Source organism: Thalassophryne amazonica, chromosome 14, assembly GCF_902500255.1.
Source record: "Thalassophryne amazonica chromosome 14, fThaAma1.1, whole genome shotgun sequence".
NCBI lineage: Eukaryota > Metazoa > Chordata > Actinopteri > Batrachoidiformes > Batrachoididae > Thalassophryne > Thalassophryne amazonica.
Genome location: NC_047116.1, coordinates 21,467,541 through 21,494,713, shown reverse-complemented (window position 1 = coordinate 21,494,713; position 27,173 = coordinate 21,467,541). Strand labels below are relative to the sequence as shown.

The 27,173-nt window shown below is 39.3% G+C and overlaps 2 protein-coding genes across 2 annotated transcripts in view; both read left to right on the top strand.

The window, feature by feature from the left end:
- Nucleotides 1-7,416: 7,416 nt before the first annotated feature.
- The window catches only part of gpr156 (G protein-coupled receptor 156), a 33,821-nt gene continuing 14,064 nt past the window's right edge, over nucleotides 7,417-27,173 (top strand). Inside the window, exons 1-2 of the mRNA XM_034186604.1 lie at nucleotides 7,417-7,627; nucleotides 18,701-18,848. Of these exons, the coding sequence (XP_034042495.1) occupies nucleotides 18,732-18,848 (117 nt within the window). The 5' untranslated portion in view covers nucleotides 7,417-7,627; nucleotides 18,701-18,731. The remainder of the gene's footprint in view (nucleotides 7,628-18,700; nucleotides 18,849-27,173) is intronic.
- LOC117524785 (E3 ubiquitin-protein ligase TRIM39-like) lies at nucleotides 20,475-25,358 on the top strand. The gene is made up of 2 exons (XM_034186605.1): nucleotides 20,475-20,671; nucleotides 23,679-25,358. Exon 2 carries the CDS (start codon nucleotides 23,681-23,683, stop codon nucleotides 25,340-25,342), a length of 1,662 nt encoding a protein of 553 aa, XP_034042496.1. The 5' UTR covers nucleotides 20,475-20,671; nucleotides 23,679-23,680; the 3' UTR covers nucleotides 25,343-25,358.

The window sequence follows — 27,173 nt, the reverse complement described above, 5'->3', positions numbered from 1 at the left end:
CTAGTTTGTGTTTATTTTAGATTTGTTTAATACGACTACTCTAAATCATGTGAACCAATGTTAAAAAAAAATTGGTTTGTCATTACAAGAGCACATTAACTTTTGAGGCTGAAGAAGTGGCAGGAAATGTTTTTATTATTTATTAATAATTATTCATTATTAATAAGCTGATTTAAAATAACTGACTTTTTCTTGTGTTTCCAATAATGTGGGCTGGTAACCTATCTCCATCTGTCAGTTTATTCTGTCCAAATACCATTCAGTATGTTGTCCGATGCATGCTTATTTGTCCAGCTTGCTTATCTTTGCAAATTTAAGAATCCTTACTTTAAGAAGCAGCACAGGCTGTGATGTGCACACTGTTTCCTCCGTTAGTCCATTGTTCGCTCTATGTTGCTATGAGTCGGCAATCTGTCTTCACTGGATGATTTCTTCTGTCCAGACCACTTCAAAAAATTTCCAATATGTTGTCCAACCTGATTTTATTTGACCATATTGCTTATTTTTGCAATTTAAGAATCCTTATATATGTGCACATGTTCTACACTGGAGTTCCTGTTTCCCTCAAGGAAACACTGTGTTTCACACACAAAAAAAAAAACCCATGGAACTTAAACACATTGTCCCCCACAATGCATTTTTTTGACATATGCAATTTAGCATCTGGAAAATATGGTCTATAATTTCAGGTGAGGTATGTATGTCTGTATGTGGTATAAGTGCTGCTGTGAAGTTTGAAATGTTACCACAAAAAAAACACCCTACCATTAGTTGTATGATTTGAATGTGTGTGTTTCTTTTCAAAACAATAAGGGACATTCAGAGTTTGCGTCAGTGGCTCCCTGAAATGTTTAACACAGATTCATGCAAATGAGTTCTTTTTGAGTCAGTGGTACTGTAAGATGTGATTCTAAAATTTGATCACTTCTGTCTAAAATTCAACCACTTGAATCCACATTGGCATCAAATAGTTTGTTTTGAATTCACTTTTAAGTGTTTAATAGTGTATATTTATCCAGTTCCTCTAAAGTGCCATTCTCGACATTATTGGTATGCAACTGTGACTTTTAACCCCATTTGCCTCAAAGTGAAATCGCCCTTGAATAACCTTGAAACTAATTTGTTCCAAATTGGTTGAAAACTTGCAGTTATTTTGTTCAGACATGGACAATAAACACAGGAGTGAAAACGTCACCTCCACGTGCACTCTTGTGCTTGAGTGTGATTCAGATGAGTTAACTATTGCAGCGGGATGCTGAGGAACGCAGAACCAAAACATTCCACATGGAGCGCTTTTTATAGTCTATTAATCCTGAAAGATCAGCTCTCAAAAGCCACTTTTGCTTTGTTGTCTCATTATTTTTCAGTTTGTAGCCTCATTTCAACTCCGGCTGCAGTTTGATTGCATCTCACTGTTTCTGTTACTCTGGATGAGGATGTTTAACATATTACGTTTTAGTGTTTTCTGCATGTAGTTGTCGCTTTAAAAACAACTTACCAACAGGAGATGTTGGCAGAACTCTGCAGCACAACGTGTGGACTTATGTTACAGACGACACGCTTTGTGCATTTGCCAAGAGGATGCTGTCAAATGCAACCCGAGATCCACCTACAGTGCGGCCACCCTACTGTGACTGACAGAAGAGCAGTTTCTTACTTCCACCGATCTGCAGAAGAATCAGCTGCAGGACAACAGAACCAGGATCTGTCTGCAGAAGCCTGCTTGGATTTCAGGGTGATGCTGTAGCAACATTAAAGGTATGTGGTCACAGTTCTCCAAGTCTGGTAGTCATCTGTGAGCAACAATGATGATGAATAATTTTAATAAATTATTAATAAATGGAATAGTTTTGACTGTTGAGCGCTTGTCTACAAAGTAAAGGTTAAACAATGTCGATGTCCATTGGATCACTGGATTCTATGACATGGCATACAGTATGTTACCCCGTAACGTGATAACTAAGCATGACAGATGGTGCAAACTATAGCTTTTTAAAACCCTAATTAACTCAATAATTTGCAGTTTTAAACAAAAGTAGAGCTACTTTAAGTTTTGACCCTTGTACAAACTGAAATTGACCTTTGTCACTATTCTTGCTGTTTTTACCCCATAACTCCATAACATTCAGTCACAGATAGTCCAAACTATACCTTTTTGGAATCTTTGTGATCAGACAAATAATGTGGTATAGTTTCAAATATGACTGGAGCATCTTTTAATTTTGACCCCTGACCCCCACCTGGTTGCCTATTAAAAATTCAAGTGGCAAATTGTTTTTCGTTTTTCTTGAAAAGCATAATGTCTAAAGGAGTATGTGCCAATTTTGGTGCTTGTTTCCAGAAATGATTATTACAGTTATCTGCTCCATTACGAGGCAACCGGTTGCAACATCACACCCAAAGAACGGCACCACATGGCCAAAATGTCACATCTGTTGCTCCCACTCGCATTTCTCCGTTATAATCGGCGTGTACGAAGACTCACTCACACACTTTTTGTTCACACAGCAAAGCAAAAATCACAAAATATAACAAAATATTCACACTAGCAGTAGCATGTATCGCTGTCACGCTACATGATGGGAAAAGACACCTCAGGTTTTACAAGTGTTTCATTGAAGCACTTTGAAACAACAAATGTGCAAACAGACGTGGGGTGGAAATTTAACACAATGAAGTTTCTGACATTTTAACATTTTATGATAAAACTGTGATTTCCATGTTCGTGATCTGAAAGGTTTTAAAACCGCATTGTCTTGATGCTTCGAATCTTTTTCTTCAACCGACAGCACCACCTATTGGATTTCAAAAAGCATCGCATTGTGTTATTCTGAATTTCTTGTCATCACAAGTGAATAATTTTGCAGTTGTGATAAAAAGGTACATCTGTAACATTAACATTTGAAGACTTTTAAATCACGATTGTAAGCAAATGTGAAGGAATGAATCAGTTTATTGTTGTAAATCAATTTTTGGCACAACATGACTCCACCAGTTTCTCATAATGTACTTCACACTGCCATGTAATTGGCCCATAAACTGAAAAAATATAGAATGCAATGCTAAAGTATCCTTGGCCGTATGAGCGTAAAAATAGGAAATGCAAGATATAGTTTCACTTGGCCAACCGATGCAGTAGTGCCAATATACTGCCATGGTGGACAAACCCCAATTTAAATGTGACCTTTTTGATCCTGAAAGTAGGCCAAGGTCAGCTACCTTCAACGTCCTGCAAGTTAATTATCCTGAGATTACACCCTGTAAATGTAATGTTGGAACAACAGAGAGAAGGGATGTAATGAATGAAAGAATATGACCTTTTGACCATTTAAAATAGGTCAAGGTTAGCCATGTTTGAACTTGTCCAAGGTCTGTGTCCCAAGATTGCGTCCTGTGAATTTGAAGACCCTGTCAGTAATAGGACTGGACTTGTCCTGAGCACAGAGGGACGCACGGACGCAAATCTAATCTAAATTCTGGTGGTATTTCAAAACAGATCCAAGTGGCAATGGGAGGAGTAACAGGAAGACAGAGGATGGGAAGGAGAGGAACAGTAGTAGTCAGGAGCAGGCAGTATTTCTGGCATTGTTATTTGTATTTACGTACATTTTGTAAATTGTTTTTTATTTTTACTTTTGATACTCTGTGTGCATCTTACCCTGTGTACTGCTGCAACCTCAATTTCCCCTAATCTAAACAAATCTAAAGTCTTTGCAATACCCATCCATCCATCCATCCATCCATTTTCTTCTGCTTTATCCGGAGTCGGGTCGCGGGGGCAGCAGCTCAAGCAAAGCCGCCCAGACCTCCCGATCCACACACACCTCCCCCAGCTCCTCCGGGGGAACCCCAAGGTGTTCCCAAGCCAGCCAAGAGATGTAATCCTTCCAGCATGTCCTGGGTCTTCCCCGGGGCCTCCTCCCAATGGGACGTGCCCGGAACACCTCTCCAGTGAGGCGTCCAGGGGGCATCCGGAAAAGATGCCCGAGCCACCTCAACTGACTCCTTTCGACGGGAGGAGCAGCGGCTCGACTCCGAGCTCCTCCCGAGTGACCGAGCTCCTCACCCTATCTCTAAGGGAGCGCCCAGCCACCCTGTGGAGGAAACTCATCTCGGCCGCTTGTACCCGCGATCTCGTTCTTTCGGTCATGAGCCAAATCTCATGACCATAGGTGAGGATCAGAACGTAGATCGATTGGTAAATCGAGAGCTTTGCAATACCCGATGGCCATATTTTGACCTTGGGTAAAAAATAATCTGTGAGAGTCTATTTTGTAATATTTGGACTGCTAAACTCCCAAATATAGGCAGTTATCACAAAATTACAAATCTGTGCACTGGTTCAAAATACTGCATAAAAGAAAATGACATAAAATTAAATTGTTTAAATTTATCAGAAAAATGGAAAAAAAATTTTTTATTTTTGTCTCTGAATCAGAAATCCAATGAATGGATGGAACTTATACTAAATATTTTCCATTCTGACAGACTGGATGGGGGCTTGTGCCCAGCTGCAGCCTCTCTCTAGGGCCATCGCTGTGCCTGCACGTTGCTTATTTTATTTATAACACTTAACCGAGAACAAAATTAGGGATTTCCAACTTATGTACAAGCTCATTTTTTACAATCTCAGCCAGTCAACTCACCAATTTACGGGTCTAAAATAGGAATTAAAATCTGAAATTAAGCAGTTATGTAGTGCTTGAGTCTCAAATCATCATATTCTGCAGGATGGGGATTTGGCTGTGAGTAAACGTGCAGTGTGTTTGGTTGAAATGGTTGATGTTTCAGATGGATAATTAGTCTGTCTCAGAGATTACAGTGTCGCTGAAACAGCTGCAGAGGAAACGACGCCTCCCCGGGCAGGAAATGATGGTCAGTGGATCAAATGGAAAACTGTCAAGTGCTCAGAGCTTTTGCATGTTTTTGTTGGTGGACTCGTACCTCTGTGTGTAACACACAGGATACAATGACACCGCATGTATGAGGTAAAACATCCTGAAGACGACTGTGACCTCAACAGAAAGTGTCACATTTCATCGTGCGTCTCCACTTTGACTCCTGCTGCTGTTGCTCCTGAAATATTCAGATTCTGAGTAACCTGAGGACCAGCGCTGTCCACCTGCCACCACTGCACAGGAAAACCTCAGGGAACCCTGATAGTGTTCCTTAAACTTTGAATGGTCACACTGTTTGGGTGTGAATTTAAGACAGATGAATGAAATAGTTTAAAGATGCTGTCTTTCTTTTCCTTTTTACACTCATAAAACACTTGGCGTCCCATGAATATTAACAAATTTTCACAGTTTTATGTGTGAGCGCATAGAAATTCTCCTGATGAGGAACATGAGTCCAGTGACTTCATGGGTTGGGTGATTACTTCACTGACGTTCACACAGTTTCTTCCACTTTCAGACCGCTTCTTGTGTATATTACACCCTTGGAGCATTGGGTTGTGTGTCAGGAGCTGAGGTTGGTCCTGTCACGGTGACGTAGATGATATGAAGTCAGTCACCACATGAAGAAACAACTCCAACGCTTTGCAACACCCAATCACAGAAAGTGTTGAAATAACACCAGTGGTGGAGCCAGAGGCGGGGTTGACTGTGTTGCAAACCCCCCCACCCTCCCCACTGCAGATCAAAGGTGTGATTTAATGTGGGAAAGTTATTGCATAAATAAAAGCTGATTAATGAAGACTGTGGCGTGCAGAATTAGTTTAAAATAAAATGTCTTAAAAAGAATGACTAGTGAGTCAGTATTTAGCTTCCCAGTTTACCTTAAAGTGCAGGAAAAAGGCTATAGTTAAACTTTCCAATACACCCAACCAAGTCACACCCCCCCCCCCCCCCCCCCCCCCGCAGACACCCCTGCACACACCTAGTTTTACTGGTCCACTGGTCCTAGGATGCACTGGTACTAGGGTCCACTAATCCTAAACTCTTTATATTATTTGATGGTGTATATTACAACCTCAAACTGTTATTGAAGTTCACAAATAAATGTAATACTTTAAAATAGCTAACAAACCAGATCCAGTTTTGTTAAATTTGCAAAAAATAAAACATATATTTCTGTTGACAGACACCATTAGTCACCTTTAATTGTGCTGTTGTTTATAATTCTAATCCAATTACATTTTTTCCGCAAATCTGATTGGTTAATCGTATGAGATTTCAGGCTGTATGATATCAGGTCAGGCTGTATAATATCAGGTGTAAGGTTGCAAAATATTTGACCATTTCACATTTAATGTATCAATACTTTCGTAATGTATTACGAAAGTATTGATGTGGATTCTGATACAGAATCATTTCACATTTGATGGATTTTCACGTTTGATGGATTACTCCGCACCCTGACTGCTGTTGGAGTGACGCTGCCTCACGGTAAGCCTCGCCGACCGAATTACCTACAGAAAAACAAACCGTGCAACTGATGGAATTGGATTAGAATGGGAATAACCTCCTTGTGTCTGATGATTTAGAGTTGCAAATATCCGCTTTACTGGCTCTGTTTATGTGTTGATGGTAAAGCTCAATTTGCAACTGTATAACCAGCATTAAAGTCTGCAAATCATCAGATACAAGGTGGTTATTCCCTAAATCTGTTGAATTGAAAATCAACAAATATAATGGTAATTCACCATAATATATATTTTTTTTAATTGTCATACTTTTGTAACATCACTTAACCAACTTTAGTGCAACATATAGCCTACCATAAATATAAAAACAACTTCAACATGCTCTCCTTAATGCTAGGACTAGGACCAGCGGACCCTAGGACTAGTGGGAAGTTCCCTTAAAGTACAAACCGGCGTTAAAATACAGTGAGGTTTTTGCGTGTGTTCCATTTTAGGCTGCAGCAGCTTGTAAAAATTCTCACAAGCTGCTGCTTACATTTTGTTTTTTTTAAGAGACTGACTGAATACAAAAAAGATGATTATGCGCGGGCGCACATCCAGAGAAAAGAAACAAGTATGTGAGACGGAGAAATCAAGGAATGAATGTGCACATCTCCTGTGATGTTTGTCGGTGACACTCCCTGATTAGGAATGACCCCGTGCCTTCACACTTACACTGTAAATCTTTGTGACATCTTAATAACACCTTTACAGCTCCCGGCACGAATGCAGAACAACGGTTCTCATGAGGAAGATCTGAACTTTCCATATCGGCCTGCAGCAGGAAACACAGAGGACATGTGTTTGTCTTTCCACCGTGTTATTCAGGGTGTTTGTTTGCTCAGACGAGCTGCCCGGCCTCGTGGGGTCCCGGTGGTGCCCCGGTGCACAACACTGTCACCGCCCTCCTGGTGTGGAACCCAAATGGAGGTACAAAGCTCCCTGAGAGGAGGAGAGGGAACAATGAGACAGGAACCTCCTGTCAGTGACACACGCCTCCTTCCCTCCCCGCTCACATCAGAGCTCAGTGTGCTGGGCTTTGACAGGATCTCCTCGCTCTGCACACACACAGTTTGTCAGATTTATTCCACACGTGGAGCTATGGGACACGCATGGATATGTTAGACACCATCATACACGTCCCAGGCATTGTGGGTTTTATCAAATGGACCTCAGATCAGGACGAGGTGTTTGGATCCTCCATGTGCTTTGGATACCGAGGTTTGATCCTTCACACTTTCTTCTTTCTTTCTTCAGCCTTTCTTATCAGAGTTGTTGGATTTAGGTAAGTTGTTTTCTTTAAACAAGTCAGGGGATCATGGATACATGAACATTTCCAAGTCACGGAACGTGTCTTGAGCTTCATCTATCCATCCTTATAACATGCAAACAGTACAGTGCTGTATTCTGTCTCAAAGCGCAGTGGCAGAGCAAGGAGACAAGTGAGGGAAGCCACCAAGACCCCCGACAACTCAGGAAGTGATATAGGCTGTGATTTGGGGTAACTGTGCATCTGCTGCTTTTGTCTGTTCCATCACCAGTTATACAGCTTCATGAGTGGGACAGCTTTGCTAAAACATCCATTCATTTTGTGGCTAAAGCACCAAATTTGGCACACACACATTCTAAATTAAGTAATGCTTATTTTCACATATGGAGGCATCCTGGAGCTGGCCTCTAATAACCTACAGGGGTTGATGAAGAATTACAAAGGAGTCAAAATTTTAAAATGTCTCAGTCATATTGAAAACTATACCATATTATTTGTCTGGATGTAAAGATTCCAAAAAGGTATAGTTTGGACTATCTGTGACTGAATCTTATGGAGTTATGGGGTAAAAACAGCAAAAATAGTGACAAAGGTCAATTTCAGTTTGTACAGGGATAAAAAGATAAAATTGCTCCAGTTTTGGTAAAAAAAAAACAAAAAAAGTGATGCAAATTATACGTTGAGCTAATAGGATTATAAAAAGAATAGTTTGCACCATGTGTCATGTTTAGTTAAGTTATGGGGTAACATATGTCACATGTCAATGGACGTCAACATTGTTTACTTTGGAGACTAAACATTCTGTGTAGCTGATGAGACATGAAAAATAAATCTGTTTATTTAATTAAAAAATAATGATTACAAACAAAATACAAAAACGTGTGATTAATCGCAATTCATCACAAGTTAACTATGGATGATCATGCAAATAAATTTTGTGTGTGTCTGTGTGTGTGTTTTGAGTGTATATGTTTCAGAAGAGGAGGGTATGTGTACAACCCCTGGCAAAAATTATGGAATCACCGGCCTCGGAGGATGTTCATTCAGTTGTTTAATTTTGTAGAAAAAAAGCAGATCACAGACATGACACAAAACTAAAGTCATTTCAAATGGCAACTTTCTGGCTTTAAGAAACACTATAAGAAATCAGAAAAAAAAAATTGTGGCAATCAGTAACGGTTACTTTTTTAGACCAAGCAGAGGGAAAAAAATATGGACTCACTCAATTCTGAGGAAAAAATTATGGAATCATGAAAAACAAAAGAACGCTCCAACACATCACTAGTATTTTGTTGCACCACCTCTGGCTTTATAACAGCTTGCAGTCTCTGAGGCATGGACTTAATGAGTGACAAACAGTACTCTTCATCAATCTGGCTCCAACTTTCTCTGATTGCTGTTGCCAGATCAGCTTTGCAGGTTGGAGCCTTGTCATGGACCATTTTCTTCAACTTCCACCAAAGATTTTCAATTGGATTAAGATCCGGACTATTTGCAGGCCATGACATTGACCCTATGTGTCTTCTTGCAAGGAATCTTTTCACAGTTTTTGCTCTATGGCAAGATGCATTATCATCTTGAAAAATGATTTCATCATCCCCAAACATCCTTTCAATTGATGGGATAAGAAAAGTGTCCAAAATATCAACGTAAACTTGTGCATTTATTTATGATGTAATGACAGCCATCTCCCCAGTGCCTTTACCTGACATGCAGCCCCATATCATCAATGACTGTGGAAATTTACATGTTCTCTTCAGGCAGTCATCTTTATAAATCTCATTAAATCTCATTGGAACGGCACCAAAAAAAGTTCCAGCATCATCACCTTGCCCAATGCAGAGTCGAGATTCATCACTGAATATGACTTTCATCCAGTCATCCACAGTCCACGATTGCTTTTCCTTAGTCCATTGTAACCTTGTTTTTTTCTGTTTAGGTGTTAATGATGGCTTTTGTTTAGCTTTTCTGTATGTAAATCCCATTTCCTTTAGGCGGTTTCTTACAGTTCTGTCACAGATGTTGACTCCAGTTTCCTCCCATTCGTTCCTCATTTGTTTTGTTGTGCATTTTCGATTTTTGAGACATATTGCTTTAAGTTTTCTGTCTTGACACTTTGTCTTCCTTGGTCTACCAGTATGTTTGCCTTTAACAACCTTCCCATGTTGTTTGTATTTGGTCCAGAGTTTAGACACAGCTGACTGTGAACAACCAACATCTTTTGCAACACTGCGTGATGATTTACCCTCTTTTAAGAGTTTGATAATCCTCTCCTTTGTTTCAATTGATATCTCTCGTGTTGGAGCCATGATTCATGTCAGTCCACTTGGTGCAACAGCTCTCCAAGGTGTGATCACTCCTTTTTAGATGCAGACTAATGAGCAGATCTGATATGATGCAGGTGTTAGTTTTGGGGATGAAAACGTGAGGGTGATTCCATAATTTATTCCTCAGAATTGAGTGAGTCCATATTTTTTTCCCCTCTGCTTGGTCTAAAAAAGTAACCGTTACTGACTGCCACAATTATTTTTCCTGATTTCTTATAGTGTTTCTTAAAGCCAGAAAGGTGCCATTTTAAATGACTTTAGTTTTGTGTCATGTCTGTGATCTGCTTTTTTTCTACAAAATTAAACAACTGAATGAACATCCTCCGAGGCCGGTGATTCCATAATTATTGCCAGGGTTTGTATGTGAGAGTGAGTGTAAATGTATGAGAAGAGCAGCATATGTGTATGTGAGAGGGCAGAGACTGTATGTAAGGGGGAGGGTGTGTAGTGTATATGTATGTGAGAGAAGAGTGTACATGTGTATGAGAGGAAAAGTGCATGTATGTATGAGAAAAGCATATTCGTATGTGAGAGGTAGAGAGTATATTCACTGTATGTGACAGAAGAGTTTAGGTATGTGTGAGGGAGAGTGTACTGTATATGCACTGTGTGTGAGCATATATTATGAGGGAGTGAGTCTATATGTAGAAGAAGAGTATCTGTGTATGTGAGAATAAGCATAGATGTATGTGAGAGGTGAGTGTATTTGTATGTGAGAGAAGAGCATGCGTGTGTGAGACGGAGAGTGTTTTTGTACAGTATGCGAGAACAAGCATAGATGTATGTGAGTGTGAGTGTATTTGTATGTGAGAGAAGAGCATGCATGTGTGAAATGGAGTGTTTTTGTACAGTATGCGAGAACAAGCCTAGATGTATGTGAGAGTGAGTGTATTTGTATGTGAGAGAAGTGCATGCATGTGTGAAATGGAGTGTTTTTGTACAGTATGCGAGAACAAGCCTAGATGTATGTGAGAGTGAGTGTATTTGTATGTGAGAGAAGAGCATGCGTGTGTGAGACGGAGAGTGTTTTTGTACAGTATGCGAGAACAAGCACAGATGTGACTGTATCTGTATGTGAGAGAAGAGCATGCATGTGTGAGACAGAGTGTTTTTGTACAGTATGCGAGAACAAGCCTAGATGTATGTGAGAGAAGAGCATGCGTGTGAGATGGAGAGTGTTTTGTACAGTATGCGAGAACAAGCCTAGATGTATGTGAGAGTGAGTGTATTTGTATGTGAGAGAAGAGCGTGTGTGTGTGAGACAGAGTGTTTTGTACAGTATGCGAGAACAAGCATAGATGTGTTTGAGTGTATTTGTATGTGAGAGAAGAGCATGCGTGTGTGAGACGGAAAGTGTTTTGTACAGTATGCGAGAACGAGCATAGATGTATGTGAGAGTGAGTGTATTTGTATGTGAGAGAAGAGCATGCATGTGTGAGATGGAGAGTGTTGTTGTACAGTATGTGAGAACGAGCACAGATGTATGTGAGAGTGAGTGTATTTGTATGTGAGAGAAGAGCATGCGTGTGTGAGACGGAGAGTGTTTTTGTACAGTATGTGAGAACGAGCACAGATGTATGTGAGAGTGAGTGTATTTGTATGTGAGAGAAGAGCATGCGTGTGTGAGACGGAGAGTGTTTTGTACAGTATGCGAGAACGAGCACAGATGTATGTGAGTGTAAGTGTATTTGTATGTGAGAGAAGAGCATGCGTGTGTGAGACGGAGAGTGTTTTGTACAGTATGCGAGAACGAGCACAGATGTATGTGAGTGTAAGTGTATTTGTATGTGAGAGAAGAGCATGCGTGTGTGAGACGGAGAGTGTTTTTGTACAGTATTTGAGAGTGAACGTATATGTATATGTATGTGAGAGAAGTGTGTAAGCGTGTGAGCCGGATACTGTATGTGTACCGTATGTGAGAAGGAGAGCATGTGTATGTGAGAGTGTAAGAATGAACTGTTGTTTCCACAGCTCCTCACGGTGGGATTTCAGTGGATTAATCACATTCTGACTCAGCCTAAAGACCAAATTTTAACTGGATTACTGACTCAGCAGGGTGGGAACGTGGAGCGTGTACGGTACAACTCCCGCTGCTACAATCTGAGCAAAGAAATGAGGAGACGGACAGGATCATGAATGACTTCAAGTCTGGATTTTGTTTAATTAAACACCTCTTAAAAGTCATTGTGTCTGTCTGAGCCTGTCAGTAATGGTTTAAACACTGCTGCTTCAATAAAAGAAAGCAAAATGAGACTCGGCCTAAGGGCGAGTGAATGAGTAAGTGAGTGAAAGCTGCACAGGTTAGCCCCGCCCCTTTCTGCTTAGGCCACAGGTAGCACAAGTATTACCTGCGGTTTAGCCTTCAAGATTTGCAAAGACACTCCTCCTGAACTGTCAAAACATGTCCGTAAACTTTGACTCGTTCGTCTCACTGCTACCACGCTGACCTCCACGGCTGGATGCTGTCCGACCTTTGCTGACCTCTGCAGGGCGGCGTGCTTTTCACCAGGTACAGATGCAGGACTTTGAAAAACATTCGGAAATTCCTCTCTTCATTGGCTTTTCCTGCGGGAAGTAAGACAGCTGTGATCTAAACTTGGAAAGTAAAGACAGGACACGAACAGGAACGCCAGACATTTCCCCCACCGTTATTCTGCACACGCCGTCGGGATAGTTGGTGGTAGAAACGACTCGCTGCACGTGGTTTTTAGGTTTCATTCCTCATGCGTGGTCTCGGTTGTGCATTCATCATTTCCATCATCTGTCCGTCCAGTTTAAGATGCTAACGAGTGAATCATTCTGTCACAGCTGGAGCGGAAATGATTAATTGGTGAAATAATCCCACCAGCTGTGATCATCTCTTAACTCCTTCAACTATTTGTTCATTATTGAACTAAAATCTTGTGAACAAGATATTTAACAGGAGGAGATTTTTTCAATTTATTTAGTTTATATAGTGCCAAAGTTGCCTCAAGGCGCTTCACACAAGTAAGATCTAACCTTACCAACCCCCAGAGCGACAGTGGTAAGGAAAAACTCCCTTTCATGATTTGAGGAAGAAACCTCAAGCAGACCAGGGTCAAAGGGGCGACCCTCTGCTTGGGGTTGCAAAGTGAGGAACCTTGGGGTAATTTTTGATCCTACATTGTCCTTTGACCTCCACGTCAGAAATATTACGAGGACTGCTTTCTTCTACCTGCGAAATATAGAGAAGATTCATCCCATCCTGTCTATGGCTGATGTTGAGACCCTGATCCATGCGTTTATCTCTTCTAGACTGGACTACTGCAATGTTCTATTTTCTGGTTAACCGCAGTCCAGCATTAGGGCTCTCCAATTGGTTAAAAATGCTGCTGCCAGACTTTTGACACAAAGCAGAAAGTTCGACCACATTACACCCATTTTGGCATCTCTTCACTGGCTTCCTGTCCCTGTGAGATCAGTCCACAGATCCTGTCTATTTTAATGACCACTGCAGAAGAAGACGCCCACTCCCACGTGACCCACAGACTTTTTATTCACCCTAGGAACACAAAGTAGTCCTGCACCCTGAGAACGCTGAGCCCAGGCTGGTACGTAGGGTTTAAATAGGTCAGCTAAGTAGGGAGGTGCCAGTCCATGAATAATCTTATAGGTCAATAGCAGAAGATGTACAGTATCATGGGCACAAGATCTTGCTTGAGTGCTATGTTGTGGGAGTAAGGTATAATAATTAATATCTTGTGCCCAGAGCGTACCTATGTTATCAGATGAAGTTATTATCTTGATATACAAAATATTTGCATAATTTGAACATATTATCTTGTACGAAGGGATCATGTGTGCACAATATATGTATTTACTAGTTTGTGTTTACTAGGGCATATATATTTTTGAGTGAAGGCAGGTATTAATTTGTGTGACATTATCTTGCATGAACAAGTTATCTTGTGCACATGAAATAATATTGTGTGGAAGGTGTCCTGTGAAAATGATTCATCTTGTTCCCACAAGAAAAGGATTTGTTCACACACACAGTAATTATCTCATTGAAACAACTTATTAGCTTGTGTTCATGGGATCATTACATGTATGAATAAGATGTTATCTTGCAGGAACAAATTATTATCTTGTGCACAAAATAGGGTTATCCTGTTGTTAAATGTTCCTGTCGGAATCAATGTTTTTCTTGTAGGTATAAGATATATATACAAGACAGTTATCTTGTGAGCATTATGTTGTGGGAGCAAGATAGAATTATTATCTTGTGTCCACAGCATAATTACACTGAACAAAAATATAAATGCAACACTTTTGTTTTTGCTCCAATTTTTCATGAGCTGAACTCAAAGATGTAAAACATACACACAATGTATACACATATATATACAAAAGATATACATATACAGATATAGATATTTTATATACACAAAAGACTGATTTCTCTCAAATATTGTTCACAAATCTGTCTAAATCTGTGTTCGTGAGCACTTCTCCTTTGCTGAGAGAATCCATCCCACCTCACAGGTATGGCATATCAAGATGCTGATTAGACAGCATGATTATTGCACAGGTGTGCCTTAGGCTGGCCACAATAAAAGGCCACTCTTAAATGTTATGTACCTTGGTAGCCAGGTAGGTGTCAATGAAGAATTACACAAAACTGAGAAATATACAACATTATTTGTCTGCTCATAATGATTATAGGGTAAAAACGGCAAAAATGGTGACAAAGGTCAGTTTCAGTTTATACAGGGTCAAACTTAAAATTGCTACAATTTTGGCAAGAAGTGATGCAAATTATTGGTTGAGCTAATAGGATTTTAAACAGAAATAATTTTCACCTTTTGTCATGCTTTGTTATCATGTTACAGGGCAACATATGCCACATGTCATAGATTCCATATACGTCATAATTTGCATAATCTTGTACTCACAAGATGTTATCATGTGGGAACAAGTTATTACTCTGTGTGCATAATACAGTTATCTTAATTGAAAACTATCATTTGAATGCAGTACATTAATCTTGGCGAATAAGACTATTTTAAGGCTATTTTACTCAAAAGTAACAGGTTCTTGTCCAGTGTTCATAATATATTTATCTTGATGGAAAATGTCTGCATACACATGCAAGATACTCATATTTATCTTGTGGAACAAGATAACAGCTTGTGTGGAAAAGTAATAAGTAATTACACATAGGAACAAATTATTGTCCAATCTGTGTAATGATTATCTTGTAAATTATGTTGGACGTGATAGTTTTCCATCAAGATGACTCTATTATGCACATGGGATAATAACTTGTTCCTATGAGATAAGTGCTTTTCACACATGCTGCTATCTTGTAAAACGATCACATGTGCAAGATAATTATGTTATTGAATAAAATAGTATCTTGCGTGCAAAAGCAATTATCTCATGGGAGCAAGTTATCATGTGTGCTTAACAGATCTGTTGTTATCTATTATTGAAAAAACATGTGCACATGAAATTGATCTTGTTTGAACATAAGTGTAAGATTATTATTTTGTGGGAATAAACTGCTGTATTGTGTGAGTTATCTAGCTGGAACAAATTACTATCCTGTCTGCACAAAATAATCCTTTTAAATGAAGAGGATGCCAGTATATAATCTTACAGAAACAAGTACGCCATAATAGTTATTTTTTTTAAAAAAATATCTTGCATGTACAAGATGTTTATACTGTGGGAACAAATAATCTTGTGTGCATAAGGTTATTTTGTGGTTAACAATTTTTAGTACTATATGGATAAAACAATTATCTTGTGGGAACAAATTATCTTGTATACTAAAAATAATCAATTTTATGCAAACAAGATACTAACTTATAAACAATTTACTATCATGTGTATATAATAGGGTTATCTTGTTGAAAGACTATCTTGCAGGCACATGTTGTACATATTGTGGGAACAAAGTATTATCTTGTTTGCATAAAATAATTTTGGAAGCATAAGCAATTGCGTTGTGTGCACAAAGCAGTTATCCTGTGGGAATACATTATTATCTTGTATGCACAAATAGTTCATTCATTCATTCATCTTCTACCGCTTAGTCCAATTAAGGGTCGCGGGGGGCTGGAGCCTATCCCAGCAGTCATAGAGTGCTACAGACAATTTAAATGTCTTTGGATGTGGGAGAAAACCGGAGCACCCGGAGGAAACCCACGCACACACATGCAAACTCCACACACAAAGTGCCACGGGAATTGAACCCATGACCTTCTCGCTGTGAGGCAACAGTGCTAACCACTAAGCCACCGTGCTGCCTTGCACAAATAGTTATTTAACACAAATAAGATGCTCACTTATACAAACAAGTTATTATCCTGTGTGCATCATAGAGTTATCTTGCTGGAAATCTGTCATTTATATTGTGGGAACAAAGCATCTTGTTTGCATAGAATGATTATCTTGTGGCAACAATGTACCATTTTGTAACCACAAGATTAAAAAAATATATTTTGCAGTTTGGGTGTCTTAATCACTCTACAGATGGTGACGATGTGAGATTTAATTAGATTAGATGAAACTTAATTGATCCCTTGGGAAGACTCCCTCAGGGAAATTGAGGTTCCAGCAGCATTGTAGAGCAGCACACAGGGTAAGAAGCACACAGAGTATCAAAAGTGAAAGTTTGCAAATATAAATATAAATACCAAAAATACTGCTCGCTAATGGTTTTCTGGCTACATCTGTTCCTCTCCTTCCCGTCCCCTGTCTTCCTGTTACTCCTCCTCCACCTGAGAGGAGTTGAGGGACAAAGGAGTTTTTCAGTCTGTTGGTCCTGCACTTGGGAAGGAGCAGTCTGTGGCTGAAGAGGCTCCTCTGGTTGCTGATGACGGTGTGATGATGATGTGTGTGACGTTCACAAACACACGCCATCATGTAAACACACACCTGTGTGTGTGTGTGTGTGTGTGTGTGTGTGTGTGTGTGTGTGTGTGTGTGTGTGTGTGTGTGTGTGTGTGTGTGTGTGTGTGTGTGTGTGTGTGTGGAAACACATGATCTTACATACTGTCATCTTGTGCCTGAGTCACGGCCGCGTCTGTACAACCATCAGACTCGGGTGATACCACGGTGCACAATTCACGGAGGGAACATGTTGGTGCAGCAACTTTGAAAATATCCTGAGGCGCGAGTGACAAGTCTCGTCAGCTGACACTCAGAGTTTATATCTTCTGTCAGGATGATTTTAATAAGCTGACGGATTGCAGTGAGTGTGTAAATAACAGATTTAGTACGCCGTTACGTTTTCCCTCAGGGCCTCACCTCGTGTTCACGTGTTTTGTTTGCCCCCCCCGGGTCTGATCTGTAACGGCGGGTTGACCTCAGTGTCGTCATGCTGGCGGAAATTGAAGATAAGGAGCAGCACAGACTTCCGGGTCGAGTCCTGGTTTCTCATTGTTTTGAGGCGAGACGGATTTAACAGCTGTTTTCGGCCAACCTGAGTCACCGCTGTGTTGATCTCAACCTGTAATGTTTCTTCTGGCTGGTTTCATATCAGTAAAGATCAAAATCATCCCATACTCCTATCAAAGCTCCTCAGGCATTTCTGTGAGAGCACCACAGTGTGGCCACGATCACTGTGAGATAAAGTCAACATGTTTTGTGATAAGAATGGTTGTGTGCGCGCGCGTTCAAACATTTGGCTTCACTCAAAGTATGATGTCACCGTGGCTCGTACTCCTGCTCATTCAGATCTGAATAGAAATCTGGATAATGGCATGTTTTCAGAAACTTTTACGGCTGGCAAATGGAATTTTTATTATTATATTTTATTATTTTTATTATTATTTTTTTCCTCTACTGCATAAAAAGTAAAATCTTACCAAGTGTATTTGTCTAATTTCTCATCTGAACATCTAATTACACTTAACTGACTCACCGTAAGATTTTTAAGCTTCGTAATATGAAATAAATTTTAGATTTTTAACTTTTCTTTTAAGTGTTACAAGTTGAAACACCCCAATTTTGTGTAAAAAAAAAAAAATCTACCAATGTATCAACTGAATTCCAAGACATTATTTCAAGAAATTTTAAGAACAAGTGAATTTTCACTTCTTCAACTGTAGATAAAAAACAACATAGAAACAAGGTGTTTTTTTTTCTCTTGAAACAAGTAAAAACACATTTTTGAAAAAAAAAATTGTATTTTACTAGTGGTAGGAAGTGTCACGTCTTTTACAAATAACGCAACAACAAACAAAAAAATTTAAGCAAATAAATATGACTGAAAAGATGTTTTCCAAGACTTTTTCACTTATTATCTAAAAACAAGTCTTTATATCATACTGAACATACACTGAAAAAAATGCTACTTTGGATCAACTTAAAAAAAAATTGATGTAATTTGTTACAGCTAATTTTTTTTGTTTCTCACGATGTATATTTATGATTTTGTAAAGTGATTCCAGCAGATTTAAACTGGAAACCACAATTTTCCATTAGACCAATGTAAATAAGTACTTTGAATGAAGTGCACTGTTTCACTTTTTTCAGTGTAGATTAGAAGTGCAGATTAGATTTAGACTACAAATGAATAGTAGATTTTGGATTTTTGCAGTGTATTTCTGGTGCAATGCCTCAGGCTGCTCCTGAAATCTTAAGCTTTTAAACATTAATGTTCTGAAAGGTTGCAGGTAATTTTCTCTCTGAAACATGTTTAATTTGAGTGTCTTTGCTCGTCAGGATGTGCATGTGAAGGTGAACGGACTGGGTCATGGAGCCTGAGGTGAACTGCAGCTCTCACTGTGATTCTGCGCTCTGCCTCGTGCACTCAGGGGACAACCAGCAGGAGATTCTCCACATACTGCACAGACTATGTAACCTCAGCATGGTAATCTCTCCTGACACACTTCCACTGCGTACAGCACCTCTGTGCTGCCTGATTTTATTTACCGTATTTTCCGTTGTACAAGTCGCACCTGTTAAAAATGCATCTTGAAGATAAAAAAATCCATATATAAATCACGCCTTTTTCTGTATTTTCTGTGTTAAACTGGGATTTTTATGGGATTATTATGGGATTATGTTTTTGCCTCTGTTTGTTTGTGTGTTTGTGAACAGCCTGGAGCCCACACTTTTTCACATATCATTATGAATTTTTTACTGAAGATTCGTATCCTGATAAGCAAGAACTGATTAAATTTTCAAGGTCATAGGTCAAAGGTCAGTCTGGAAAACTCTTGGAAAATTGGAAAAATCCCTATCTTTAACATTGAACAAATTGTCAAAAATTCATAACTCTGTTAAAAAAGATCAACTTTCTTTCATATTTGAGAGCCTTATGAAGGATGGTATCCTTTATCAACCGACAAACTTTGATCCAGATCTGATCCAGATTACAGATTTTGTGGCCATTTAAATTTAACAGTGAAAACCCCATTTAATGTATATTTTACATTATATCTCAATCAAAAGTGCCTCAATCACTCTCATTTTCTTCCAGTTACCAGTCAGAAACCAAGTGCCAAAAAGCAATGACAAATTGTACACAGCAAAGATGACCAATGTTCTGTGAAAAGTATCTGAAAAAGAATTTAGAAACTGAAACAGTTGGGGAAAAAAACTGACAACACCACAAAATAACTTTGATTCAAGTGTCTGAACTCAATACATACTCCTGACATTTGATCACATCAAATTTATCTTATGAAAAGCCACTTCTTGAAATTTTTTTCCAAGGTAAAATTTTGTGGAATAGGAAACGGGTGTTGGCAGAGGTTTGCACTCTACTAACATAGTGCTCCAGTTATTATTATTAACTAATGTGCAATCTGGTAGTCTTGTAAAACAAATCAGACTCAGCCCCAATGCATCTATCGATCTCATGCTCCAACTCACCCGCACTCGTAAACAAAATTTTGAGACACTTAAACACCTCCACTTGGGGCACTTCTAAAGATTACAGTGTTTAAAGCCATTTAATAGAATGTTTAGATATTTGTTTATTAAAATTGCTGTGTAATCATGAAAATCCACCAGTGATGACCATCTCAAAAACACAGTCAGGGTGAACGCTGCCTATAATAAAAACTGGCCTCATGTCAGATATTCAAGATGGCATCCAAAATGGCCGACAAAATCTCCCACATTCAACAACTTGTAAAAGGGTTCATTTTACAAAAAAAAAATATTCAGTGAGATCAAAGTTTTAGGTCATGAAAAGTACATTTGTTACTAAATAATTTCATTGACAAATTTCAAATGCAACATGGTGTCCAAAATGGCGAAATTACCATTTTTCATTGAAATGACCTAAAAGGCATCATAGCAGCACACATTAATAAAAACCCAACTTCATGTTTTGGTGGATATTTTGAATGTCATCTTGAAAATCTTGTTTGAGGTTTTCATTTTTTGGAGAACATCCTGATTGTTGTTTTGGTTTAGTTTGGGATGTGAGTGCTATGGGGGGCAGTCCTATCGCTTGATCCCCTCCTAAATCAAGCGAAGAAGCCGCGAGACTGTGTTTAGTATCATCTCTGTCGTGGTTCCCTTTAAGAGAAGACGAGTAGCAGCACCAGGCAGCTGCAAGTCTAACGTGACTTTCTAAGAAGACACAAAAATAGTAGCGCCTTTTGCACTGTGTTGGGAAACACGACGTGCTTCTCTTGCGGTCTGCTGACATCTCCACGTGACACCAGGTACAGAGTCCAGGTGAGTTATCAGTTTGATTTCTACATAATGTCATTTTTGTATGTATTGCTTTCAAAGTGCTCATATCATCACAGAGACTAACGCTTTTCGAAAGAAGTTGTTTTTTTTTTTCACGTCTCTTCGCAGTCAGGAATATTTAAAAAGGTCATGACTCTCCTGGATTAGGACACATTACATTTTAGGCAGAGACATGACAAATGGACAAATCCTGAACATCTTCCAAATGCTGAAAATGGGCTGTGTTAATATAAAAAAGACAGAGCCAGGGCCCAGGATATAGAAAAAGAATGTTGAAAAATTTTGATCCTGCCTTTTACCTTTGATCCTATTCCTTTGATCCTGCAATTAGGAATGCTAATTTATTATGCAATCAAAATTTTGGATCAGCTCCTTGATTCTGATTCCTGACAGACACACAAATAGTTATGAAAACACAACCTCTATGGTTCAAAGATCAAATGTCAGTGAACAGAATTAAAGGTGAGTGACCAGGATAAAAAATCAGGATCATGTTCAGTAATCAAGATCTGTGGGCATGACTAAAGGTGATTGATCAGGTTTAACAGTCAACATGCAGGCTCAAAGGTTTGGATCATAGAAGAATTGTCAGAATTAAAGGTCAGATTAAATGTTCAGCAATCAGGTTCAAGATTCAATATTAAAGATGAGAGATCAAAATCAAAGGTTAAGATCAAATGTCAGGATCAAAGTTCAGTAATCAGGGCCTAAGGACAGGGATTCCAGGTGACTGATCAGTTTTACAGGTCAGAAATCAGGATTAAAGGGCCAGGATTAAAGATGAATTATCAGGATCAAAGGTCGCGATCACAAGAATAGGATTAAATCAAATCAAATTGAAAAGTCAACAGTCTGAATCATAGGCCAGGGTTAAAATGAGTAATCAGGATCAAAGGTTGGGCTAAAAGGTGAGTATTCAGGGCCTAACAAAAGTAATTAAAGGTGAATGACCAGGTTTAAAAGTCATAAATCAGGATCACATATCAGCAATCGGAATGTGAGAAAAGTATTTAAGATTAGCGATCAGATTTAAAAGTCAGCAATCAGGATTATAGGCCAGCCGTAAAAATGATGGATCAGGATCATGGGCAAGATCAAAGTTCAGCAATAAGGATCTAATCACATGACTAAGATGAGTTATTGGGTTTCAGCAGTCAGGTCAGAATCAAAAGTGATTATATTTAAAAATCGGGATCATAGTTAAGTAACAAATATCAAAAAGCAGGATGAAAGTTTTGTGATCTGAAACACAGGTCTATGAATAAAGATCAGAAAAGATGACGTATGAAGATAGGGATCAGGATCACAGAGCAGCAATCAGAACTAAACATGAGTGATCAGGATTAAAGATCATGAATCAGGATCTAAGAAACAGAAGAGATGAAAGGAATAATCCTCAAAAAGAAAGAGAACATGATCAAGTAAATAAAAAATAGAGTAGAGACCTTTAACATTATAAAGCATGGTGTTTTACTGATAGATTAGTTTTTCCAACAAACAAACAAACAAACATAAATAAATAATGACAAGGCAGAGGTATGCTCTTTGAGTCCTCTGCTAGTTATTACTGTACTTGATGCACATGCAAACAGTTCAGCTAAAATTAAATATTTGTATATGACATGTAACGCCATACATGTGTTGCTATTTGCGTAGGTGGACAGCTGTTCCTAATCCTGATGGTATAGAGCAGGGGTCTCAAATGTCTGGCCCACGGTCCTGATCGGGTCAGTGAACAATTTCATCAAGCAGCAGCACAGACTTTGGAAATTTAACAGAATATTTACAGAGGAAACCTTCAAATGGCGATGCAGGCACCAAATTTGTCACAAATACGACATTACTCTTTTGAAAAAAAAAACGGAATGACCACTTGAATTTTCAATAGGCAGCCAGGAATTCACAGGAATTACACAGGGGTCAAAATTTAAAAATGCTCCAATCGTATTGAAAACTATATCACATTATTTGTCTGAACATACAGATTCCAAATAGGTATAGTTTGGACTATCTGTAACTGAATGTTCTGGAGTTATGGTGTAAAAACAGCAAGAATGGTGACAAAGGTCAAGTTCAGTTTGTACAGGGGTCAAAAGTTAAAGTTGCTACAATTTTGGCAAGAAGTGATGCAAATTATTGTTTGAGCTAATAGGATTTTAAACAGAAATAGTTTTCACCATTTGTCATAGTTAGTTATCATGTTACAGGGCAACATATGCCACATGTCATAGAATCTGCATTACCTTGTACTCACAAGATGTTATCATGTGGGAACAAGTTATTATTCTGTGTGCATAATACAATTATCTTGATTGAAAACTATTATTTGAATGCAATATATTCATCTTGTAGAATAAGATAATAAGCTCTTTTTCACGAAAGTAACAGGTTCTTCTTGTCCAGTGTTCATAATAGTTATCTTGATGTAAAATGTCTGCATACACATCCAAGATACTCATATTCATTAGAATATGTAGTAGCAAGATAACATCTAGTGTGAGTAAAAGTAATTACACATAGGAACAAATTATTGTCCAATCTGTGTAATGATTATCTTCTTAATTATCTTGCATGTGATAGTTTTCCATCAAGTTGACTCTTGTGCACATGGGATAATAACTTGTTCCTATGAGATAAGTGCTTTTCACACATGCTGCTATCTTGTAAATCTATCGCATGTGCAAGATAATTATGCTATTCAACAAAATAGTATCTTGTGTGCTGGTAATGTGAAAAAGTCAAAGTTGCTTCAATTTTGGTAAACAAAGATTTAAATTGACCCCCAAATCAGATTAAGATCCCAATTGGCCACAAATTTCTATTAAGTCCTCCTACAAACTTCATGGAAATCCATACACAACTTTAAGAGTTGTCCATAAATGTCGGACACAACCTCCATCCACATAAAGGTCACAACTGGATAAATACACTTTTACATGATCCAAAAACAAAAATCCAAACCTTTTTTTCTTCCTGGATGTGTTCCCAGGTATGGCTACAGCTAGCAGTCTGCTGTTGGAGGAACAGCTTCTTTGCCCCATCTGTCTGGATGTCTTCTACCAACCAGTCTCCACTCCTTGTGGGCATAACTTCTGCAAGGACTGTATCCACGGATACTGGCAGAGCACCAAACCATCACAGTGCCCCGTGTGCAAGCACAAGTTCCACAGGAGACCTGAGCTCAAAGTCAACACGTTCATATCAGAGGTAGCTTCTCAGTACAGGAAGTCAGTGGAGCTCAAAGTTGAAAATGAAACAACAACAGCTGACGTGGATCAAAGTTCAACCAATAAAGGGAGCGTGTCATGCGATGTGTGCACTGGAAAAGTTGTTAAGGCTGTTAAATCCTGTCTGGATTGTTTGGCCTCTTTCTGCGAGACTCACCTGGAACCCCATCACGTTCTTGGCACCTTCAGGAAACACCACCTGATCAATCCTGTGATGAACATGCAAGACAGGTTGTGTAAGAAGCATGAGAAGCTCCTGGATGTTTTCTGTCACACTGACCAGAAGTACGTTTGCCAGATCTGCTCCAAGAAGGAACATAAGACTCACTGCACTGCCCCATTGGAGGTTGAAGGTAGAGCCAGGAAAGCTCAGATTGGAGAATTAAATGCCAAAATTCAAGAGACGATCCGCGGTCGGCTACAGAAGATCGATGACATCAGACGAAACATCCAGCTCAGCAGAAGAAACACAGAGAGGGAGATTGAGGAGAGTCTAGAAATCTTTGCTAAACTGCTTCACTTGGTCCAGAGTGGTCAAGCTGAGGTGTTGGAGGTTCTTCAAGGGCGTTTGAGGGAAGTGGAAAGCAAGGCCAGCACCATGGTTGTGGCACTAGAGCAGGAGATTGATGATCTGAGGAAGAGGAGTGTTGAGCTGGACCAATTTTCACGAACTGAAGACCACTTCTACCTCCTCCAGAGGTTTCCTACTTTCTTCAAATTGCCAGACATCAAAGACTGGTCTGAGACCTGTGTGGAGGGTGCTGTGTATGTGGGCACTTTAAGGAGAGCAGTCAGGAGAGCAGCGCGCCAGCTGGAGGAGATAGTGAAAGTTGAGGTGAAGAAGCTGTGTGAGGCAGAATTCAAGCGGGCTCGGCAGTTTGCTGTGGATGTGACTCTGAATCCCAATACTGCGCATCCCAAACTGGTGCTGTCCAACAACAACAAGCAGGTCTACCACGGCGATGTGGCACTGAACCTCCCTGACAAACCAGAGAGGTTCTACCCTGGTATCAGTGTTTTGGGAAGGGAGGGCTTCTCTTCTGGTAGGTTCTACTACGAGGTCCAGGTGAAGGGGAAGACAGAGTGGGACATCGGAGTTGGACGTGAATCTGTCAGCAGAAAAGGAGGGAATATACTTAATCCTGAAAGTGGTTACTGGACGCTGGGGATGAGAAATGGCAAGGACTACTGGGCCCTCAGCAGCCCCCCTATTCCTGTGCCACTGGTCGAGAAGCCCCAGAGAGTTGGGGTGTACGTGGACCTGGAATGTGGGCAGGTTTCCTTTTATAATGTGGACTCTGCTTCTCATATCTACTCATTCACAGGATTCTCATTCAACCAAAGACTGTTTCCGTACTTTAACCCCCGTCGTAACCACAGTGGAGTTAACTCAGCCCCTTTGATCATCTCCCCTGTCAAAGTATAGCATTCTTATTGACAATGATATGACAATGACAATGATAAAAAGCAGTGGCGGGCACAGCTAACCAAAAAGTTAGCTTCAATGACCGCTAATCCGCTAACTGAAAAGTTATCTTTTATAATGCTAAACTGAACACATTTGAGGTGTTGGCACCGACTAGCAACCATGTGACAGCTGGATGCTATTCACACTCCCATACAGTAGATGGCAGTGTTCTATGGATTTTGAACCAAAATCCATCCATGATTCGTTGCGCTGAATCACTCTTAACAAACAGAATTTTCAGTTTTGCAAATCGCTTTTTTGCTTTTTCAAATGAAAAAAATGACATATTTACAAATACACATTTATTTGTAAAAACCAACACACACATTACAGTAACGTGTGTGTTGGTTTTTACAAATAAATAATCCAAGCAACCAGTGATCAGGAGGCTAATTTTCTCATAATGCCTTTTGGTATCTGTGAGTTTTAATGCTCAAACCTTCAAAATTAGCACATTACTTTAAAACTAAAATATATTTGTGATATTTTCACTTTGTAAAAATGACAGAATTGACCTTAATGTCAATGAATTGTCCGGAATTAGTTTCGTTTATAAATCAAAATCATAAGTGAAATCTTCTTTGCCTTTGATGGCACCTGCCACACATCTGGGGCACTGTATGTTAAATGTATTTTTTTTTTTCCTTTGTAGCAGTCTGGTAGCCCGCCCTCTTGTGCTGGGGTAGAGTTGAGCTCAGCTCGTCACACCTAAACATATAACACGCAAGATCTAACATGTATAATTTTAAGGTTTACTGTGCCAGCAAAAAATGTTAACAAAACTAAATTTAGCGGAAGTTAATTGGTCCACTGGTGGATTTTGAAGTTAGCTGAAAAGCTAATCTGCCAACAGAAAAGTTAGCTTGTCTAATTAGCGTTTAGCAGATTAGTGGAACTGTGCCTACCACTGGTAAAAGGTCTTTCTCCGGGAGTTTTTGTAGAAATGTGAAATGTATAAAGTTTGAAGCTCTTTCAATACGTTGATGGTAATGGCTTTGAAATTATATGCACTGGTGAGTAGGGCTTGGAAATAAAAATGTGGATGGGTGGGATAGTCCATTTCATCCAGTTTGTGTAGACAATCACCTTCAAAGTCAAAGCCAAAGTCCACATGAAACAAAACTCATCACATGCTGTGTTGCCACATTTGAACACTGGCACCTGCTAGACTATTCAGGAATGTGCATCCATATCAATTTATGATGACATATACAACAGCATAGCAAAGTAAAGCCACAAATATAGAATTAATGGAATGTGTGGCAGTGGGCGGGGACTAAAACTTTCATTTTCCTTGCAAATTAGTGAGCTTGAAACACTAGCAGCATTCCAATGCAGAAGGTTTCCAGTTCAAGGCCACCCCTGCCCATTTTCCACGTAATGTGGAGTTGCATCAGTAAAGGGATCTGGTGTACAATTTGTCCCAAATCAACATGCAGATCCATCTCAGGTCTGCTGTGGTGACCCAGAGTGGAAAAACAAGGGAGAAGCTGAAGAGACTTTGACTACTTTGAAACAGCCATGTTTAGAATATGGTTTCAGAGTCTGTACGAAAAGAAGACATCCCATGCTCTGGTGCCACCTATGAACACTGACACCTGGTGAACAGTTCAGGAATGTCCATCCCGACTAGCTTGTGTAGACAATAAATGGTACTGTGTTGAAATGCATCAATTTAAAAGAGCATGTAATGAGGATGAACTGACTAGTTTGCAGTGAACTATGATGCATTGTATTAATTGAAAAAAATTGGTTTGCTTATGTAATATATTATGGAAAAATTAGGAAT

Coding starts and splice junctions, on each gene's coding strand:
- LOC117524785 (XM_034186605.1), top strand. CDS start 23,681: ATGGCTACAGCTAGCAGTCTGCTGTTGGAGGAACAGCTTCTTTGCCCC.